Source organism: Protomyctophum bolini (assembly GCF_963924005.1).
Source record: "Protomyctophum bolini genome assembly, chromosome: 7".
NCBI lineage: Eukaryota > Metazoa > Chordata > Actinopteri > Myctophiformes > Myctophidae > Protomyctophum > Protomyctophum bolini.
The window spans coordinates 49468109-49488394 of record NC_137868.1 but is presented as its reverse complement, the minus strand read 5'-3'; the positions used below and the strand labels follow the sequence as shown (position 1 = coordinate 49488394).

Genomic DNA, 20286 nt, shown 5'->3' with positions numbered 1-20286 from the left:
CTGTCTTGTATTATTTTTGGTGTTTTGTGTTGTGTCTTTGAATTTTTTATGTTTCATGTTGTCCTAAGGTGTTCGGGTATTGTATGTTTTGTATTATTTTTGGTGTTTTGTGTTGTGTCTTTGAATTTTGTATGCTTCATGTGGTACTAATGTGTTTGGGTTATTGTCTGTCTTGTATTATTTTTGGTGTTTTGTGTTGTGTCTTTGAATTTTTATGTTTCATGTTGGCCTAAGATGTTTGGGTATTGTCTGTCTTGCATTATTTTTGGTGTTTTGTGTTGGGTCTTTGAATTTTTTATGTTTCATGTTGTCCTAATGTGTTTGGGTATTGTCTGTCTTGCATTATTTTTGGTGTTTTGTGTTGTGTCTTTGAATTTTGTATGCTTCATGTGGTACTAATGTGTTTGGGTTATTGTCTGTCTTGTATTATTTTTGGTGTTTTGTGTTGTGTCTTTGAATTTTGTATGCTTCATGTGGTACTAATGTGTTTGGGTTATTGTCTGTCTTGTATTATTTTTGGTGTTTTGTGTTGTGTCTTTGAATTTTTATGTTTCATGTTGGCCTAAGGTGTTTGGGTATTGTCTGTCTTGTATTATTTTTGGTGTTTTGTGCTGTGTCTTTGAATTTTGTATGTTTCATGTGGTACTAATGGGGTTGGGTATTGTCTGTCTTGTATTAATTTTTGTGTTTTGTGTTGTGTCTTTGAATTTTGTATGCTTCATGTGGTACTAATGTGTTTGGTTTATTGTCTGTCTTGTATTATTTTTGGTGTTTTGTGTTGTGTCTTTGAATTTTTTATGTTTCATGTTGTCCTAAGGTGTTTGGGTATTGTATGTTTTGTATTATTTTTGGTGTTTTGTGTTGTGTCTTTGAATTTTGTATGCTTCATGTGGTACTAATGTGTTTGGATTATTGTCTGTCTTGTATTATTTTTGGTGTTTTGTGTTGTGTCTTTGATTTTTTATGTTTCATGTTGGCCTAAGGTGTTTGGGTTATTGTTTGTCTTGCATTATTTTTGGTGTTTTGTGTTGTGCATTTGAATTTTTATGTTTCATGTTGTCCTAATGGGGTTGGGTATTGTATGTTTTGTATTATTTTTGGTGTTTTGTGTTGTGTCTTTGAATTTTTATGTTTCATGTTGTCCTAAGGTGTTTGGGTATTGTCTGTCTTGTATTATTTTTGGTGTTTTGTGTTGTGTCTTTGAATTTTGTATGTTTCATGTGGTACTAATGTGTTTGGGTTATTGTCTGTCTTGTATTATTTTTGGTGTTTTGTGTTGTGTCTTTGAATTTTGTATGCTTCATGTGGTACTAATGTGTTTGGGTTATTGTCTGTCTTGTATTATTTTTGGTGTTTTGTGTTGTGTCTTTGAATTTTTATGTTTCATGTTGGCCTAAGGTGTTTGGGTATTGTCTGTCTTGTATTATTTTTGGTGTTTTGTGTTTGTGCATTTGAATTTTTTATGTTTCATGTTGTCCTAATGGGGTTGGGTATTGTATATCTTGTATTATTTTTTGTGTTTTGTGTTGTGTCTTTGAATTTTGTATGCTTCATGTTGTCCTAATGTGTTTGGGTTATTGTCTGTCTTGTATTATTTTTTGTGTTTTGTGTTGTGTCTTTGAATTTTGTATGCTTCATGTGGTACTAATGTGTTTGGTTTATTGTCTGTCTTGTATTATTTTTGGTGTTTTGTGTTGTGTCTTGGAATTTTTTATGTTTCATGTTGTCCTAAGGTGTTTGGGTATTGTATGTTTTGTATTATTTTTGGTGTTTTGTGTTGTGTCTTTGAATTTTGTATGCTTCATGTGGTACTAATGTGTTTGGGTTATTGTCTGTCTTGTATTATTTTTGGTGTTTTGTGTTGTGTCTTTGAATTTTGTATGTTTCATGTGATACTAATGTGTTTGGGTTATTGTCTGTCTTGTATTATTTTTGGTGTTTTGTGTTGTGTCTTTGAATTTTGTATGCTTCATGTTGTCCTAATGTGTTTGGGTTATTGTCTGTCTTGTATTATTTTTGGTGTTTTGTGTTGTTTCTTTGAATTTTTATGTTTCATGTTGGCCTAAGGTGTTTGGGTATTGCATGTTTTGTATTATTTTTGGTGTTTTGTGTTGTGTCTTGGAATTTTGTATGCTTCATGTTGTCCTAAGGTGTTTGGGTATTGTATGTTTTGTATTATTTTTTGTGTTTTGTGTTGTGTCTTTGAATTTTGTATGCTTCATGTGATACTAATGTGTTTGGGTTATTGTCTGTCTTGTATTATTTTTGGTGTTTTATGTTGTGTCTTTGAATTTTGCATGCTTCATGTTGTCCTAATGTGTTTGGGTTATTATCTGTCTTGTATTATTTTTGGTGTTTTGTGTTGTGTCTTTGAATTTTTATGTTTAGTGTTGGCCTAAGGTGTTTGGGTATTGTCTGTCTTGTATTATTTTTGGTGTTTTGTGTTGTGTCTTTGAATTTTGTATGCTTCATGTTGTCCTAATGGGGATGGGTATTGTATATCTTGTATTATTTTTTGGTGTTTTGTGTTGTGTCTTTGAATTTTGCATGCTTCATGTTGTCCTAATGTGTTTGGGTTATTATCTGTCTTGTATTATTTTTGGTGTTTTGTGTTGTGTCTTTGAATTTTTATGTTTCATGTTGGCCTAAGGTGTTTGGGTATTGTATGTTTTGCATTATTTTTGGTGTTTTGTGTTGTGTCTTTGAATTTTGTATGCTTCATGTGGTACTAATGTGTTTGGGTTATTATCTGTCTTGTATTATTTTTGGTGTTTTGTGTTGTGTCTTTGAATTTTTTATGTTTCATGTTGTCCTAAGGTGTTTGGGTATTGTATATTTTGTATTATTTTTGGTGTTTTGTGTTGTGTCTTTGAATTTAGTACCACATGAAGCATACAAAATTCAAAGAAACAACACAAAACACCAAAAATAATACAAAATATACAATACCCAAACACCTTAGGACAACATGAAACATAAAAAATTCAAAGACACAACACAAAACACCAAAAATAATACAAGACAGACAATAACCCAAACACATTAGTACCACATGAAGCATACAAAATTCAAAGACACAACACAAAACACCAAAAATAATACAAGACAGACAATACCCCAAACCCATTAGGACAACATGAAGCATACAAAATTCAAAGACACAACACAAAACACCAAAAATAATACAAGACAGACAATAACCCAAACACATTAGTACCACATGAAGCATACAAAATTCAAAGACACAACACAAAACACCAAAAATAATGCAAAACATACAATACCCAAACACCTTAGGCCAACACTAAACATAAAAATTCAAAGACACAACACAAAACACCAAAAATAATACAAGACAGATAATAACCCAAACACATTAGGACAACATGAAGCATGCAAAATTCAAAGACACAACACAAAACACCAAAAATAATACAAGACAGACAATACCCATCCCCATTAGGACAACATGAAGCATACAAAATTCAAAGACACAGCACAAAACACCAAAAATAATACAAGACAGACAATACCCAAACACCTTAGGCCAACATGAAACATAAAAATTCAAAGACACAACACAAAACACCAAAAATAATACAAGACAGACAATAACCCAAACACATTAGTACCACATGAAGCATACAAAATTCAAAGACACAACACAAAACACCAAAAATAATACAAGACAGACAATAACCCAAACACATTAGTACCACATGAAGCATACAAAATTCAAAGACACAACACAAAACACCAAAAATAATGCAAGACAGACAATACCCAAACACATTAGGACAACATGAAACATAAAAAATTCAAAGACACAACACAAAACACCAAAAATAATGCAAGACAGACAATACCCAAACACCTTAGGCCAACATGAAACATAAAAATTCAAAGACACAACACAAAACACCAAAAATAATACAAGACAGACAATAACCCAAACACATTAGTACCACATGAAGCATACAAAATTCAAAGACACAACACAAAACACCAAAAATAATACAAAACATACAATACCCGAACACCTTAGGACAACATGAAACATAAAAAATTCAAATACACAACACAAAACACCAAAAATAATACAAGACAGACAATAACCCAAACACATTAGTACCACATGAAGCATGCAAAATTCAAAGACACAACACAAAACACAAAAAATAATACAAGACAGACAATAACCCAAACACATTAGGACAACATGAAACATAAAAAATTCAAAGACACACCACAAAAACACCAAAAATAATACAAGATATACAATACCCAAACCCATTAGGACAACATGAAACATAAAAATTCAAAGACACAACACAAAACAACAAAAATAATACAAGACAGACAATAACCCAAACACATTAGTACCACATGAAGCATGCAAAATTCAAAGACACAACACAAAACACAAAAAATAATACAAGATATACAATACCCAACCCAATTAGGACAACATGAAACATAAAAAATTCAAAGACACACCACAAAACACCAAAAATAATACAAGACAGACAATAAACCATACACATTAGGACAACATGAAGCATACAAAATTCAAAGACAACACAAAACACCAAAAATAATACAAGATATACAATACCCAAACACCTTAGGACAACATGAAACATACAAAATTCAAAGACACAACACAAAACACCAAAAATAATACAAAACATACAATACCCAAACACCTTAGGCCAACATGAAACATAAAAATTCAAAGACACAACACAAAACACCAAAAATAATACAAGACAGATAATAACCCAAACACATTAGGACAACATGAAGCATGCAAAATTCAAAGACACAACACAAAACACAAAAAATAATACAAAACATACAATACCCAAACACCTTAGGACAACATGAACCATAAAAAATTCAAAGACACAACACAAAACACCAAAAATAATACGAGACAGACAATAACCCAAACACATTAGGACAACATGAAGCATGCAAAATTCAAAGACACAACCCAAAACACAAAAAATAATACAAAACATACAATACCCAAACACCTTAGGACAACATGAAACATAAAAAATTCAAAGACACAACACAAAACACCAAAAATAATACGAGACAGACAATAACCCAAACACATTAGTACCACATGAAGCATGCAAAATTCCAAGACACAACACAAAACACCAAAAATAATACAAGACAGACAATAAGCTAAACGCATTAATACCACATGAAGCATGCAAAATTCAAAGACACAACACAAAAAATAATACAAGATATACAATAAACCATACACATTAGGACACCATGAAACATACAAAATTCAAAAACACAAAATATTGAAAAGTATAGAGTTAAAGATCTATAAGGAGACTATTTGGTTACCAACTCTCCATGATTTAGCTGGGGAGGGTCACCTGAACCCTCTCAAAGAACATCGGTAGCCCCCGGACCATTGCTTGAAAACATTTGCATTAGGTGACTGAAATCACATCAGGGCATAAATGGTATTGCAGTTGTAAATATATATATAGAAATTGACCACTAGGGGGGATATCCTTGACTTACCAAAGAATTACATTCAAGGACCACTGGTGGTCTCACAAATATAAGCCAATCACACACCCCCTGTCAATGTATGTAAGGAATTTAAATACTAACTTGATTAATTTATGCATACAATTCACTTCGAAGATAAGGACCCCCACCTCTGTGTTTATCTAATTTGCATTTTACTACTAGCACCTGGCATTCCACAAAGAGGGGGGACCCCACCCCCCCACCTCACCCCCAGTGAGTCATCTAATTTGCATGTCGCACCTGGCACCTGGTTAGAGCCCATCCCCCCCTTGTTTATCTGACTTGCACCTGTTTAGATACCATCCCCCACCAAACTTCAAACGATTTCAAGACAGTGACCCCCCTGGCCCTAAATAAATATTGCCTGAGGTTAGCGACCATCCCCCCACCTTAACCCCAGTGACAAAATTTACATGTTGGGGACATGGCACATGGTGACGCAGGGAGAGGGAGAGATGAGATCAGCTTTTTAAAACACACATCATGCATTTATAAATAACCCTATTATTAGTTTTTATTATTATTTAATTATAAACTATTATATGCTAATTATATTTATGGATATTTTATTGGTTATGGATATTTATTATTTATGTTTATGCTAATTATATCTATGGAATTCCTGGAATGTTTAATTACTAATTTGCATAATGTATGCATTAATTGCTCACTAGCGCCACTAGTGGCCAAAAAAGGTATGGTCAGACCATCATATAAGACTACTTAGGCGACCTCCGGGGTTAAATCTTAACCCGTCATCTGACGGGTTGCGAGGCGTTTTGGCGTGCCTCGTGTTAAACACATCACCGCCACCCTTAAACAACTGCACTGGCGGAAGCCAGTGCAGTTGTTCCGCACCATTTATAAACTCCTCCTTCTCACCTACAAATGTCAAAACGAGCCCTCAAAGTAGGCCTACTGTACATCCATACTTCTTAACCGTGTGTCCAGGTGGAATCAATATGAAGGGACGATTGAAGGTGGGCGATCAGTGTGGTGTTCATCATCATATGCTAATATGCGTGTGGTGGATGGCTCTGTCCTTCATGTATGACAGTGTGTGGGGAGCCCAGTGATTGTGGAGGCAGTATTTGTCGGTATTAAGATGCCTACAAATTATGTTTCTATTCATCTGTATAAATTAATCCAGCTGGTCTCTAAACTGCCTCCCCCTGGCTAGCCGGGGCGCCTGATGGAGGGGAAAGGAACTGGTTGGAATAACGTGTTCCTTCCACTCGCTACGTCCGGCCGGAGAAACTCCCCCCCTGTCAGGTGTAAAAGGAGCAACTTGGACACTCATGCATGAAGGAAGCATGAGTTCAAGTCCGGTGCTCTCCCCAGGTTGACGGAGGGTGTGTATAGAGAGCCCAGGATCACATTAGATAATTGACACGGGGGTGAAAAATGGGTTACAAAATTGTAAAAAAGAGATGTGTCCGGTGAGACTCTGTGAGGTGAGGTGCTTCAGCGTACCTCCAGGGATGAGATCTTGTCTCGGAGGCGAGCGTTGCTCTTCTCCTGCTCCCGCTGCATGTCCCTGGCTTCCTTCAGCTCCGTGTGGGCGGAGCCACACAGAATCTTGCTGGTGTCTAGCTCCGCGTCAGCGGACGACAGCTTGTCTCGGAGCAGACCCAGCTCGCCTCTGGACTCCGCGAGCTTCGCCTCCAGCTCCGACACCACGGCCGGCTCCAGGAGCTGCAGGGCGTGTGCAAGACACAACACTATATTACACATGGAGCTGGGCGTGTACAAGACACACCACTACGGCATTACACATATAGCATTATTAAAGATGGAGTGCCATGCTTTTTTTCCCACCCTAAAACATGATCATCACGTCTTATTGTTATAAAAGGAGGAAGGATTTTTTTCAAAAAAAGTGTACATTGTTTGTTAAAATGTCGTTTTTATGTCACCTGTCACCTGTACACCAGATTAGAGGGATTTTCAAAATATGGATAAAAAAAAAGGGAAGACGTCTTGTCGTCCGTGGCATTCGGTACATAATTGGCAATTAGACGTCTTGACGTTTATGGCTCTGTATGCCTGGTTTGCCTGGTGGGCGGTGATGGGTGGTGATCCACCTGAACTGAAGCTGCACACACAGCTGTAGTTGTATGATAAAGGGGTGGTTAGGGGAGGGGCTGATAGTGTGACGTCACTATATTACTGTTTTTTTCATTGGCACGTTTGACTGTCAAGGGTTCAGCCTCCAGAAAGAAACCCTAAATACAAAGTGAAGACATCATTGTACATAAAAACGACTCCAGGATGTCTGATGAAGTACTGTCACCTCATACTAGACACATGATAAACTGGAAAAATACAAAATATATGGTACTTTCTCTTTAACATTATTAACTCTGAACTCGCTGAAAGGGGAGCTGTGTGTGTGTGTGTGTGTGTGTGTGTGTGCAATAATGCATACAGTATTACACATAACATTATTATTTATTTATTAGGGATGTGCCGATGAGACATTTTGGCCGATATCGATATCCGATATAATTAATTGCTGTTATATTGGCCGATAACCGATGTAGATAATATGATCTCATTCTGTATTGAAAAATTACAATAATTGCTGTTACTTTGGGCTTGTTTAATCGAAGCGATGCCAATGAATCTAAAAACAACTAGAATCGGCCGATACCGATGTGTTTGCCGATTAATCACCAATCACTATTATTTATTTTAACAGCTTAAGTCTGATGGCCGTTAAAAACGAGCTTACCGCAACTTTGTCCGGGCTGCCATAGCCGTAAAGGCGAGTTTTGTTTAATCCACGTTAATCGGCGATTAATTAGCATCACGTTAGCATGTTTGTAGCATTTTTAGCTACCTACAGACCAGGACAACGTAAAACGGCCAAAATTCCTGCGTGCACGGCTGCACGCACGCAAGCCGTCTTTATATGGATTATGGCTCATAATCTGCTCAAAATGCACTTAATTATAGCTTAATTTTACTTAGTTATGAATGATCGCGGGGTCAGGTCAGTATTATGAGATGACTGACTTTCAGTTCCGGTTCAAACTGGTGTAAACATCTGCTACTTTTTGGGAGAGGTTATAGAAAAACAAACCTCAAGGTTAGTTTTTTTGGCTTATCTGCCTTTATTGATAGTATCAATTGAAGATAGACAGGAAAGAAGGAGAGAGAGAGAGAGAAGGGGAGAGACATGCAGAAAAAGTCGTCATGAACGGGACTCGAACACGTTTGGTTCCATTTGTACACTCTCAGAGTTAAATTAACATTGATTTTACAATATAAATTGGGGGTCCCAGAGATAGAAATGCCATGTAATGGAGGGTCCGTATAGCCTAATGCATGTAAAACTTGGGGTCCTTGAAATTTAACGGGTTGAGAATCACTGCCAGAGCCGTACAAATCTTCTCTAATGAGGGCTCCCTGGCATGTCTCTTCAAATGGTGGTCCGCAGCTGGGCTAATTAGTGTCAATTTGGGGGTCCTTGACATGAAAACATTTGGGAACCCACTGTTCTAAATGCATTACGACGCGAGATGAACCAAACCTTCTTGTTCTTCTCCTGCGCTTTGGCCACCTCCTCTTTGGCTCTCTGCAATTGGTTGATCAGCCTGTCGATCTCGTACTTGAGCTCCGCCTGCTGCTCCTGGTGCGCCTTCTTGGTGTGTATGAGGTCCAGAACCTTCCGGTCAGTCTCCGCCTTGAGTTTCTCCAGCTCCGCCTTGGAGCCCTGCAGCTCCGCATGGCACCGCTCCACCTCCCACACACACACACACACACACACACACACACACACACACACACACACACACACACACACACACACACACAAAGTGTTGTCAAATTGTGATTTTAGTTTTAGTCGTAGTCTCTTGAATAGTTTTCATTCGGTTTCGGTCACATTTTAGTCACCTGGAATGTTTTAGTGTTAGTGTAGTTTTAGTCGACTAAATCTACAGTTGTCTTAGTTGACTAAAATGTATTTTGGCGGGGCCTTGATGCCGTCGTAATGGCTGTTTTTAGACTTGCTGAAAATAGCCGATCTACAAGCTCACAAACGCGTTGCAATGCGACGCGTTTGTGAGCTTGTTGTTTGTTGTTTGACTTTGAGTATCTGCCGGTACCAATTTTTCCTGATCCATTTATATTTTTATTATAGAACACGTTTATGCCATATCACAATAGTACAACATCTAAAATCACAGACAATATCCAGTCCATAATATTGATAATATTGATACTAAGGATGTCCCGATCACGATTTCTTTGCTCCCGATCATTAGAAAAGGTCTTTAACCCATTTTTGGGCGGGGAACCCCTTTTGGCGTTTCAAGCATTCTGTCATACTTTAGCTATTAAAAAATAGCAGATCTACAAGTTCATAGCGCGCCACCGAGTGGCGCGCTATGAACTTGTAGGTCTGCTATTTTTGAAAAATCGTAAAAATACGTCAGACCTAAATGGGTTAAATAAATACTTTTTGAAACGTCTATACAACAATGACAATTAATGAGGAAATTCTCTTCGGGGGCCGCTCGTCGTGCATGAAAACAAAGTTTGGGAACCTCTGGCGTAGACGCCCCGAGAAAGCCGGATGTGCACCAAAGTGGAATTGAACCCACAACCTCTGTGGCGGTGAGCGTTTACCACTGCACCAGCTGTCTGTGTTAAGACTGATTGAAACAACGTCAACCCAGAGCCTGCGCGACCTCTATCTGCTTTGGTTGCCGTGGTAACGATGTAAACAACGTCATGACGTACGTAGGAGCTACGTTGCTACTGTTGTTGAATTGTAGGTGTATACAGGTACACACAGGCCCCATAGTGGATCCTATTTGTTCATCGATCTGAGCGTGTGTGTGTGTGTGTGTGTGTGTGTGTGTTCGGGCCTCATTCACACATAAAGAACATTATGTTGTGTGTTCCGCCTCAATGCTTTTCCAATGGGAGTCACATGGTTTGACCAAACATTTGTGTTTGATGACTGTGTTCTGTCCCCCTCGACCTCCATCAAACACAAATGTTTGGTCAAACCATGTGACTACCTTTGGAAAAGCATTGAGGCGGCCATCAAACACAGGCAGAGCACAGGACATATGTTCTTTACGTGTGAATGAGGCCTCAGACCATCAGTGTGTGTGTGTGTGTGTGTGTGTGTGTGTGTGCGTTACCTTGTTCAGACCATCAGTGTGTGTGGGGTCAGGTGTGTGTTGCTGCACGGTGTTCAGTTTCTCCTGCAGTTCTTTAAGCTCCTCCTCAAACTCCTCCTTATCCAGGCGAGCCTGCAGCAGCCTGGCGCACACGCGCACGCACGCGCACACACACACACACACACACACACACACACACACACACACACACACACACACACTTAGTGTTTGCTATTCAAAAGTAGCAGATCTACAAGCTTGCATCGCGTCCATTCATCAAAATATGGTTTGAGAAGCAGAAGCTGATTTAGAATGCATTTGTAGAATGGGCCTCAGGTTTTGAATGGGTTAAAAGTGTTGTGCCATAGAGTTAAAAACAATTCTCCACATGCAGACCGCGGCCATCTTTTTTTTTTTTTGCATTTATTTTTTATCCCACGATTTTGTAACCCATTTTTCACCCCTGTGCCAATCATCTACTGTGATCCTGGGCTCTACACACCCTCCGCCAACCTGGGGAGAGCAACGGACTTAACTCATGCTCCCTTCATGCCTGAGTGTCCAAGTTGCTCCTTTACACCTGACAGGGGGGAGTTTCCCTGGTTGGACGTAGCGCGTGGAAGGAACACGTTATTCCAACCAGTTCCTTTCCCCTCCATCAGGCGCCCCGGCTGGCCAGGGGGAGGCAGTTTAGAGACCAGGATTACTGCATGTTTTTGTGAGGGTATCTACCCTAGGGGACACGGGGAGAACATGCAAACTCCACACAGAAAGGCCCTTTCGCCAACCCCGCCTTCGGGTATGGGCACTGATGACGCGGAGGAGGAAACACGCCGCCAGCACCCACAGTGCCCCGAGCGGGAATCGAACCCAGGACCTTCTAGCTGTGAGGCGACAGCACTACCAACTGTGCCACCTTGCCCCTGACCGCGGCCATCTTACCATATAAGTTAATGGCAAGGTGCTACCTAATTGGCAGCCCATCCAAACAGAAAAGTCCTATCTGATTGTATTAAACAACGTCAAACTCACCAACTTTGCAGCTGTACGAAAAGCTTGAATTATTCTCTTTCTGTCCTCAAAGTGTTTTCATGAAAACCCACATGTTACGAGCTACTTTGTGTCCTTGCAGGTGATTATTTTTCTAAGTGCTGGAGTTTGGAAGTGCTTGTTAGATATCACTCAACTGCCCTGTGTATCACCTGTTTTGAATTAGCACATAATGCAAGAGGCAGCAGGACGTTGCTTTACTGAAAACGAGTGCTTCCAAACTCTGATGGAAAGCATGGCCGTTAGGGCTGTCAGTTCACCTCTATAATCCAATTCGAATTTCATTGCTTCATTATTTGTAATTTTCGAAAATATTCGAATATTTACATTGTTTATTTTAGCTCATATTTAGCCTATAATAATACACAGATTGACGATGCACGTTCTGTCCACTAGAGGGGCCCCCCTTCCAAACGACAAAGCAGTACTTTCAGCCCATGTAATAATGGTTTTCGGCACAAAATAGCGTTTAAACTGTTGTTTTATTGAGCACAGTGCACTCAGCACGGTAAGATTGTTGTCTGTCTATAGTGCAAATGCATTTTACAGTGAACGTTGTATACTTCTGATACAGTATAGTCTGAGTAGTGAGTAGGCTAGTCAGGAATCATGAACTTTTTCTTTTTTCTTTTTAAACAGAATGCTGTCACGATGAACAGGCCATCATTAGTAAATAGCAATGAAGATATATAGAGAAGCCTATATTTTGCGCTAAAGTAATTGTTGAATAACACATAAATGTAGGTTTTAAGGCTAGAATGGCATTGTAGTGGACTATAGTGAGAGGCGAGATTGTCTTTCCTTCATTGCGGGACTGCAGGACTAGTCTGGAGATAGTTAGTCGTGGATGATCAGCTTCAGACAGTCAGTGTTTTTGTTCGTACCTGGAGTTTTGCATTATCTCCGCTGTGCACAGGGGAACTGTCTTTAATATATCCATGGTCGTTTTCAGTTGCTTTCCATGTGCAACACAAAAGTAGGCTACCATGTGTTTGTTTTGGTAATAGCCTACTGCAGGCGCAGCCATGCTGATTCACGTAATCGCGTAGGACAAAATGAAACCAGCCGGACCAACGTTAATGGTTTAATGCACGTAGGACCCGCATTTTCAAACTGTCCACAATATGCGACAGACTCGACGGTACTAATAAAACATGTGAGTGATTCTTCTTAGTTGCAGCGCGCTGTGCGACTGTGCGTGTGTGCATGCGTGCAGAGGAGGGAGGAGGTGACGAGGCGCGCGTGTGTGCGTGCGTGCAGATGGGAGATTTCACAGCGGTAGATTCGTTACTCAATACATTTAGTGAGCGGATAAAATAACATAAAACAAAATAAAAATATTAAATAGAATTAATAAATGATAAAAGCTCCATTCGAATGGCAATTTTAGCTTTCGAATATATATATATTTTTTAATATTCGAATTTCTTTCATATTATGAAATTCGTTCTGACAGCCCTAATGGCCGTGGTCTGCAAATGGGCAATAGAGAGGTCCACCCGAAACCCACTGGCATGGAGTCGCTCACCCAGAGCATATACTTAAGTGAAATTAAAAGAGAGGGTGTTCTTTACTATGATTATTGCATGCCTGCGGTGCTGTAGTAACTCAGGAGTTTCAAAGGCAGAGCAGAAGTGCATTAATGACGATAAAGAACACCATCGAGTGTAATGTTGCAATTTTACAACAGTTACCCTTAAAACTAAGATAATCACTAAAATAATATATTTCTTTATGACAGATACAACCACAAATGTCCCAAGAAACTAGCTAGCCTAGACACCAAGTCTGCTGCGCTCTGGGAGAACGGAAACTAGCTAGCCTAGTCACCCAGTCTGCTACGCTCTGGGAGAACAGAGCGGCTGATTTATTTGTTTTGATTAGGTGTTCCTTTGCGCTGGTTCAAGCACGGCTAGAAAGCTGTTTCAACCAATCAGATTGCTTCCTCGAAACGCAGTTTTTTTTCCTTTTCACCCCTTCACCGCCGGGTCATAAAAGTGATAGGCGTAGCCTATTTGGGTTTGTTTAAAGTGTAGTATATATAATATTACAGTGTGCGTGCGTGCGCCTCTACTTACTCCTGCTTGGTGGATCTCAGCTGGTCTCTGGCTGTGTGAAACTGCTCCATCCACTGGCTGCTCTCGTCCCTGCAGTCGTCCAGCTGCTGGTGCAGTGAGCGGACGGACGTGTTGACGCGCTGCCGCTCCGCCTCTATGCCCGCCTGAGACTGACATGATATTAGAGTTAACTATAGAGCACCGAAGTCTGACGTCAATATCGGTAGAGGGCGCAAATCCACGGGTACTTTTTTATTTTTTTATTTTTAGATCGCCTCATATAAGAACTGCGTTTTAAAAATGAACATCCCGGCCGCCTCACTCATGGATATATAGAATCCACTGACTGAGAGAAAACGCTATTGTTATTGTACTGAATTAGTTACATTTTCGCTAGAAACCGATTGTATGTGAGTGACTGAATGTCGCGAACGATACAGAGACACCTCCCTGACAATAACACAGAGACAGCTTGTTTAGTTTTGGAACACAACGCTTATATGAAACTATTTTAAGATGAGCCGATGTTATTCTCCATAGAGAAATTACTTCCGTGAACCGGGGGAATCGAGGGGACGAGCGACTGACGTCAGGACTTTGGCGCTCTATACTTATAGTTAACAATACCTAACTGACATTAGAATAGTGGATACCGGAGCTAACTCACCAGTTTTCGCTGCGGTTTAGTGCATTTTTGTTTTACTTCACCTCCATTTAAATTGCATTGAATTGAGAGAGAGAGAGATGAACTAGATGAAGTTGGAATGCTAAAGTTTAAACACCAAAGTACCGAAACAATGTCATTTATTAGTAAACGATATCCTGAATTGGTAGGCCTACTACCAATGTGTGTGTGCGTGCGTACCTGTGACAGAGCCTCCATGTGTGTGTGCGTACCTGTGACAGAGCCTCCATGTGTGTGTGTGTGTGCGTGCGTACCTGTGACAGAGCCTCCATGTGTGTGTGTGTGTGTGTGCGTGCGTACCTGTAACAGAGCCTCCATATGTGTGTGTGCGTGCGTACCTGTAACAGAGCCTCCATGTGTGTGTGCGTGCGTACCTGTGACAGAGCCTCCATGTGTGTGTGTGTGTGTGCGTGCGTACCTGTGACAGAGCCTCCATGTGTGTGTGTGTGTGCGTGCGTACCTGTGACAGAGCCTCCATGTGTGTGTGTGACTGTGTGTGTGCGTGCGTACCTGTGACAGAGCCTCCATGTGTGTGTGTGTGTGTGTGTGCGTGCGTACCTGTGACAGAGCCTCCATGCTGCCCCTCAGTCTCTCCATGTCTGTGCTGTACTGCTCCCTCAGAGCCTCCATCTCCTTGTCGTGTGACTCCACCTCGTCCTTCAGCGCCCCCTTCAGGGCGGTCAGCTCTCTCTCCCTCTGCCTCAGGGCCTCCTCGGCGCGACGCCCCCGCTGACCGCACGCGCTCAGCTCCGCCTGGCACGACGCCAACTCCTGCACGGTGGCGGGGGAAAAAGTACTCAATTGTTTTTACTTGAGTAAAAGTGCCAATGCTGCAATTTAGAAGTACAAGTCGTTACAAGTAAAAGTACAGAATTGAAAATGTACAGTCGGCACTCGCGTTGAATCACTATAGGGTCAACGTGGGTCAACGTGACATATCACACCGCAGGGACAACGCTAAAACCCGTCTTGACCCTTTGGTGTGGTTAGGGCTTTATACATTGCTGATATTTGCACCGCCCTTCGTTGAAAACAATATATTTCAAACTCCAGCTCGTCGCACTCCCTCAATGTCGCAACTCTCTCAGCTATATGGCTCTGCTGTTATCGTACCAACCAGTGTTGTTTTTGGCAGATATTTTTTATTTTAGTCATAGTCTCTTCAATAGTTTTCATTTAGTTTCATCACATTTTAGTCACTTGGAATGTTTTAGTGTTGGTCTAGTTTTAGTCCACTAAATATCATAAGAATTTAGTCGACTAAATATACAGTTGATTTAGTCGACTAAAATGTATTTTGTCGGGACTTGATGCCGTCGTAATGACTGTTTTTAGACTTGCTGAAAACGCTATGACGCGTTGTGAGCTTGTAGATCTTCTATTTTCAGCATGCAACCAAGTGTAAAATGACGTATACTGGATCTCTTGTCCACTAGTCCCCTTCCTAACATTTTAGTCTAGTTTTTATTTGTTGAATATTTAGTCTTAGTTTTAGTCATCATAGCTTACCGGTACTTTTCCTTTAGTTTTCGTTTAGTTTTCGTCAGTGATAAAAGGTAGTCGACGAACATTTTTCGTCTTGGTTTTAGTAGACGAAAAACAACACTGGTACCGTTGTGTTGCCATGGTTACCATACCAACGTGTTGCCATGGTTACCATACCAACGTGTTGCCATGGTTACCATACCAACGTGTTGCCATGGTTACCATACCAACGTGTTGCCATGGTTACCATACCAACGTGTTGCCATGGTTACCATACCGTCTTGTTGTCGCCGTCTCTCCGGGCGTCCTCCTGAAGCTCGGACAGGCGGTCTTCCATCTGTCTGACCGTACTCTCTGCGTTCTCTCTCTCCATGCGTAGCTGACTGAGTCTGACGCACACACGCACATACACACACGTGCACACACGTGCACATGCACGCACACACACACACACACACACACACACACACACACACACACACACACACACACACGGTATCTTTGTTTGAGGACACAAGGGATACATGCAGCAAAGGAAGATGTTTTCTTCATTTAAGCACATGAACCCTATAATGCTCTAAGCAGAGCGCTGCCCTAAACATGCAGTGTTGTTGTTAGTGGGAATAAACCAATACACTCACTTTCTTAGTGTTTCTCAATGTTTGTTTTACAAACTCCATTGACACAATGAAGATAAATTATTTTTTTGTTTTTAGTTCAATTTTCAAGGGGAAATTGTCTTACTTACTTGCACAAACATCAAATGCCATGACAATAAAGAGAATTTAATGTTTGTTTTGTCACCGTTTGTTTTACATCACCATCACATCACCTAATCATAGCAACATGAGTTAGACTTTAATAAGAGTAATAATAAGAGTGCCTCTCACTTTACACAACAAAGGAGGCGGTGCCTCCAGAGGCAAAAAATGAAGGGAAAAAAACATTTTTTTGTTACTCTATTATTATTTACGGAATGCTGGGTTTCCAGATCAATATAGTGTCCATATTCTGGGCATGATGTCATTATAGGCCAATGTTCAGCAGGGCAAAATGGATCAACGTTCAGTGGTAATATGGTCGAACATTTAGTGAAAATGTGTCTGTGTCTGTGTGCGTGCTAAATGAATCGAAATGGTTCAGTGGTAATTGGTTGAACATTTAGTGAAAATGTGTCTGTGTGCGTGTGCATGCGTGTGTGTGTGTGTATTAACTCTTCGTGCGCCCGGTGCAGCTCAGCTCTGCTGTGGTCCAGTCTCTCCAACAGCTCCAGGTTCTCGTCTATGCTCGAGTCCAGCTGAGCCTTCAACGATACCTCCGACTGACTCTGACCACTGCAGCCCTGCACACACACACACACACACACACACACACACACACACACGCACGCACGCAGGTTACGTTTTGGGTGACTTGAATGACAATCGTGGGGCATTTTCACTTCCCGATTCTCGGTTTCCGAGTGAAACGGCTTTCAGAATAAGATGCTTCTGCCTATTACATGACCGGATGACGCTCTGAGCCACCACCGGATGGCGCTGTTGGCCGTAAAATGACTTAAACATTTACCAGCCAGCAAATCAGGCTGCGGAAAGCAGGCTATCTGTTAATGGCTCTTCAAAATAAGATGTCCGACTTGAAGACCTTGGCAGGGAAGGGACACACACACATACTGAAACAACTATGGCGGTCAATGCTGTAATATTGAGCCGATATGGGCTGATAAACTGATGAACTTTGTCCGCAACGCTTTCAGTTGTGACTCATTTGTGAATTCCTGACGGACACAATCAGTCATGAGTCATACAACTGATAAACCTCTCCCCCAATATGACATGTTCATTTGATTTATTAATGTGAAACTGCATTCAGCGGTGTTGCTCGCTCGTTCTTTTCGACCAGTCACACGTTGGGTCATGTGATCGACTATATAGACTAAGCCTGATTCATGCTTGGTTGTGTGCCACGCGGAACATAGTCAATCTACAAGCTCTCAACGCATCACACTGCGACACGTTGTGAGCTTGTAGATTGGCTTTCCCCGCTCTTTGTAGACAATCCCCCCCCCCCGTGGGATCAAATAAAAGGTTATCTATCCATCCCATCCATCCATCCATCAATATCCCTTTTTTAAATCATTATATATTGTTAAGGGGCAAATGGTGTTTGCACCATTACATCACCTAATCAACATGAGTTAGACTTTAATCCATACATGGGCAACTGGCAGCCCGGGGGCCACATACCTTCACTTAATGCGGGTTTAGGTTAATAGTTCAGAATAATGATATATATTATTGATTTCAGCTGTTACAATTCCAAATATGCAAACATGACCCGCTTTTGTATGTCCAATGTGTTTGGATTTAGTTCATAAAGTTAACATAACTATAACGAAATTAATTTGAAATTAAATAAAAGGTTTATTTTCAGAATTTCAATTCAAAAATAGCAAACATAGCAGATCTACAAGCTTCTAGATCTGCTATTTATTTTAAATCGTGAAAATGCAGCGTAAATTTGGAATATATATTATTTCAGAGCCAACGTTTTTAACTCAAATCTTTGCTTCTGCGGGGTCCCACTCCCTGGAACAACATATTTTCAGATGGGGGGTCGGCGGCCAGAAAATCTAAAATGGGTTAATATTAGCGCCCCTCACTTAACACGCTGTGATTTTTACAAATCAAACCCAGCTTTCGTGAAATGCTTTATGTAATAAAGTGGTTTAAAAGGACCAACCATGAGTCTCTGAATCCTCTGGAAGATGATCTGGACTTTGTGCTTCACCACATCCTCACCCTCATTGGTCCTAGAAGCACAGTGCAGGTCCAAAACAACCAATCAGGGCTCGGGTTATAGAACAACATTAAAAAATCGCTAAAGCGACCGTAAAGCATCATTTTGACACTGGTAGTTATCCGAGCCCGAGAGCTGTTTTACCATGCATACATATGTTTTGGATAACGCTATCTCACTCAGAAACACATTTTGTTTATTTCCTTAATTGACGTTAAAAAAAGGTGTAGACTCACTAGGCTTGGTGTCGGGAGGAAACCTCCTAACTCCGTTTTTGAGGTTTTTGACCACCCTTTACGTGTGTTGTTTCGACAATATTGAACCAATGGAAAGTAGTAAAAAGTGTTTTGGACAAAACCTCTTAACTCCATTGGTCCCTCAAACTGTCTGCTAAAGCAACTATAACTCCACCACCTCTCCCCCTCTCATGGAAGTAATTGACAATATATAAAGTCACAACACCAACTTTGATGAGGCTGTATTGCTTTGTTTTGAAAATATAAGGTTTTCTTAATTTCTGAAAAACGTATAATTTTTATTTCCTGAAAAATGAACAATTTGGAGTTAAGAGGTTTCCTCCCGACAGCAGAGATATATTAGATGAACTAAAGGTATAAATTGGGGGTCCCAGAGATAGAAATGCCATTAAATGGGGGTCCATAGACTAATGCATGTCAAATTGGGGTGTCCTCTTATTGGGGTCCCTGGCATATATCTTTTCAAATGGGGGTCTGCAGGCTATTTAGTGTCAATTTGGGGGTCCTTGACATGAAAAAGTCTGGGAACCAATAAACTAAAGGTCATTGGGATGTGTACCAGTGTTGATTTCGGCGAAAAATGTTCGTCGACTACCTTTTTCCACTGAGGAAAACTAAATGGAAACTAAATAAAAACTAAGATATACTAAAACTAAGACTAAATATACTGACAATTTCGTCAACAAATAAAAACTAGACTAAAATGTTAGGAAGGGACTAGTGGACAAGAGATCCAAGTCATTTTACAATTAGTTGCATGCTGAAAATAGCCAATCTGCAAGCCCACAACGCGTCACGGCGCGTTGTGGGCTTGTAGATCGGCTATTTTCAGCAAGTGTAAAATCAGTCATTACGATGGCATCAAGGCTCGACGAAAACACATTTTGTTCGACTAAATCAACTGTAGATGTAGTCGCCTAAAATCTCATGATATTTAGTCGACTTAAACTAGAACACCAGGACTAAAAACTAAATGAAAACTATTCAAGAGACTAATGACTAAAACTAAAATCAAAATTTGCTGCCAAAAAACAACGTTGGTGCGTATAGTTACCCTCCTCTCACGAGACCGTAGATGGTGTTCATCACCTCCCCCTCCTCACTGCTCAACTCTGAACTCTGACCCTGGTCCAGCAGAAGGTCGGGGGTCACCTGCACACAGGGGGGGGGGAGATATAATATTTAAGCCTATAGACTAGAAGATAATCACCTCTCATTAGCCCGTTTAAACCCGATTAAAGTAAGCA

At 40.5% G+C, this 20286-nt stretch overlaps 1 protein-coding gene across 1 annotated transcript in view; it reads right to left on the bottom strand.

The window, feature by feature from the left end:
* Positions 1 to 20286, bottom strand: part of LOC308318782 (cingulin-like) — a 58223-nt gene that overhangs the window by 18512 nt on the left and 19425 nt on the right. Inside the window, exons 7-15 of the mRNA XM_080768411.1 lie at positions 20094 to 20191; positions 18726 to 18795; positions 17198 to 17325; positions 16261 to 16372; positions 15057 to 15269; positions 13835 to 13983; positions 10728 to 10848; positions 9104 to 9286; positions 7042 to 7263 (exon numbers count right to left, since the gene is read on the bottom strand). Coding sequence (XP_080624537.1) covers positions 7042 to 7263; positions 9104 to 9286; positions 10728 to 10848; positions 13835 to 13983; positions 15057 to 15269; positions 16261 to 16372; positions 17198 to 17325; positions 18726 to 18795; positions 20094 to 20191 — 1296 coding nt within the window. The remainder of the gene's footprint in view (positions 1 to 7041; positions 7264 to 9103; positions 9287 to 10727; positions 10849 to 13834; positions 13984 to 15056; positions 15270 to 16260; positions 16373 to 17197; positions 17326 to 18725; positions 18796 to 20093; positions 20192 to 20286) is intronic.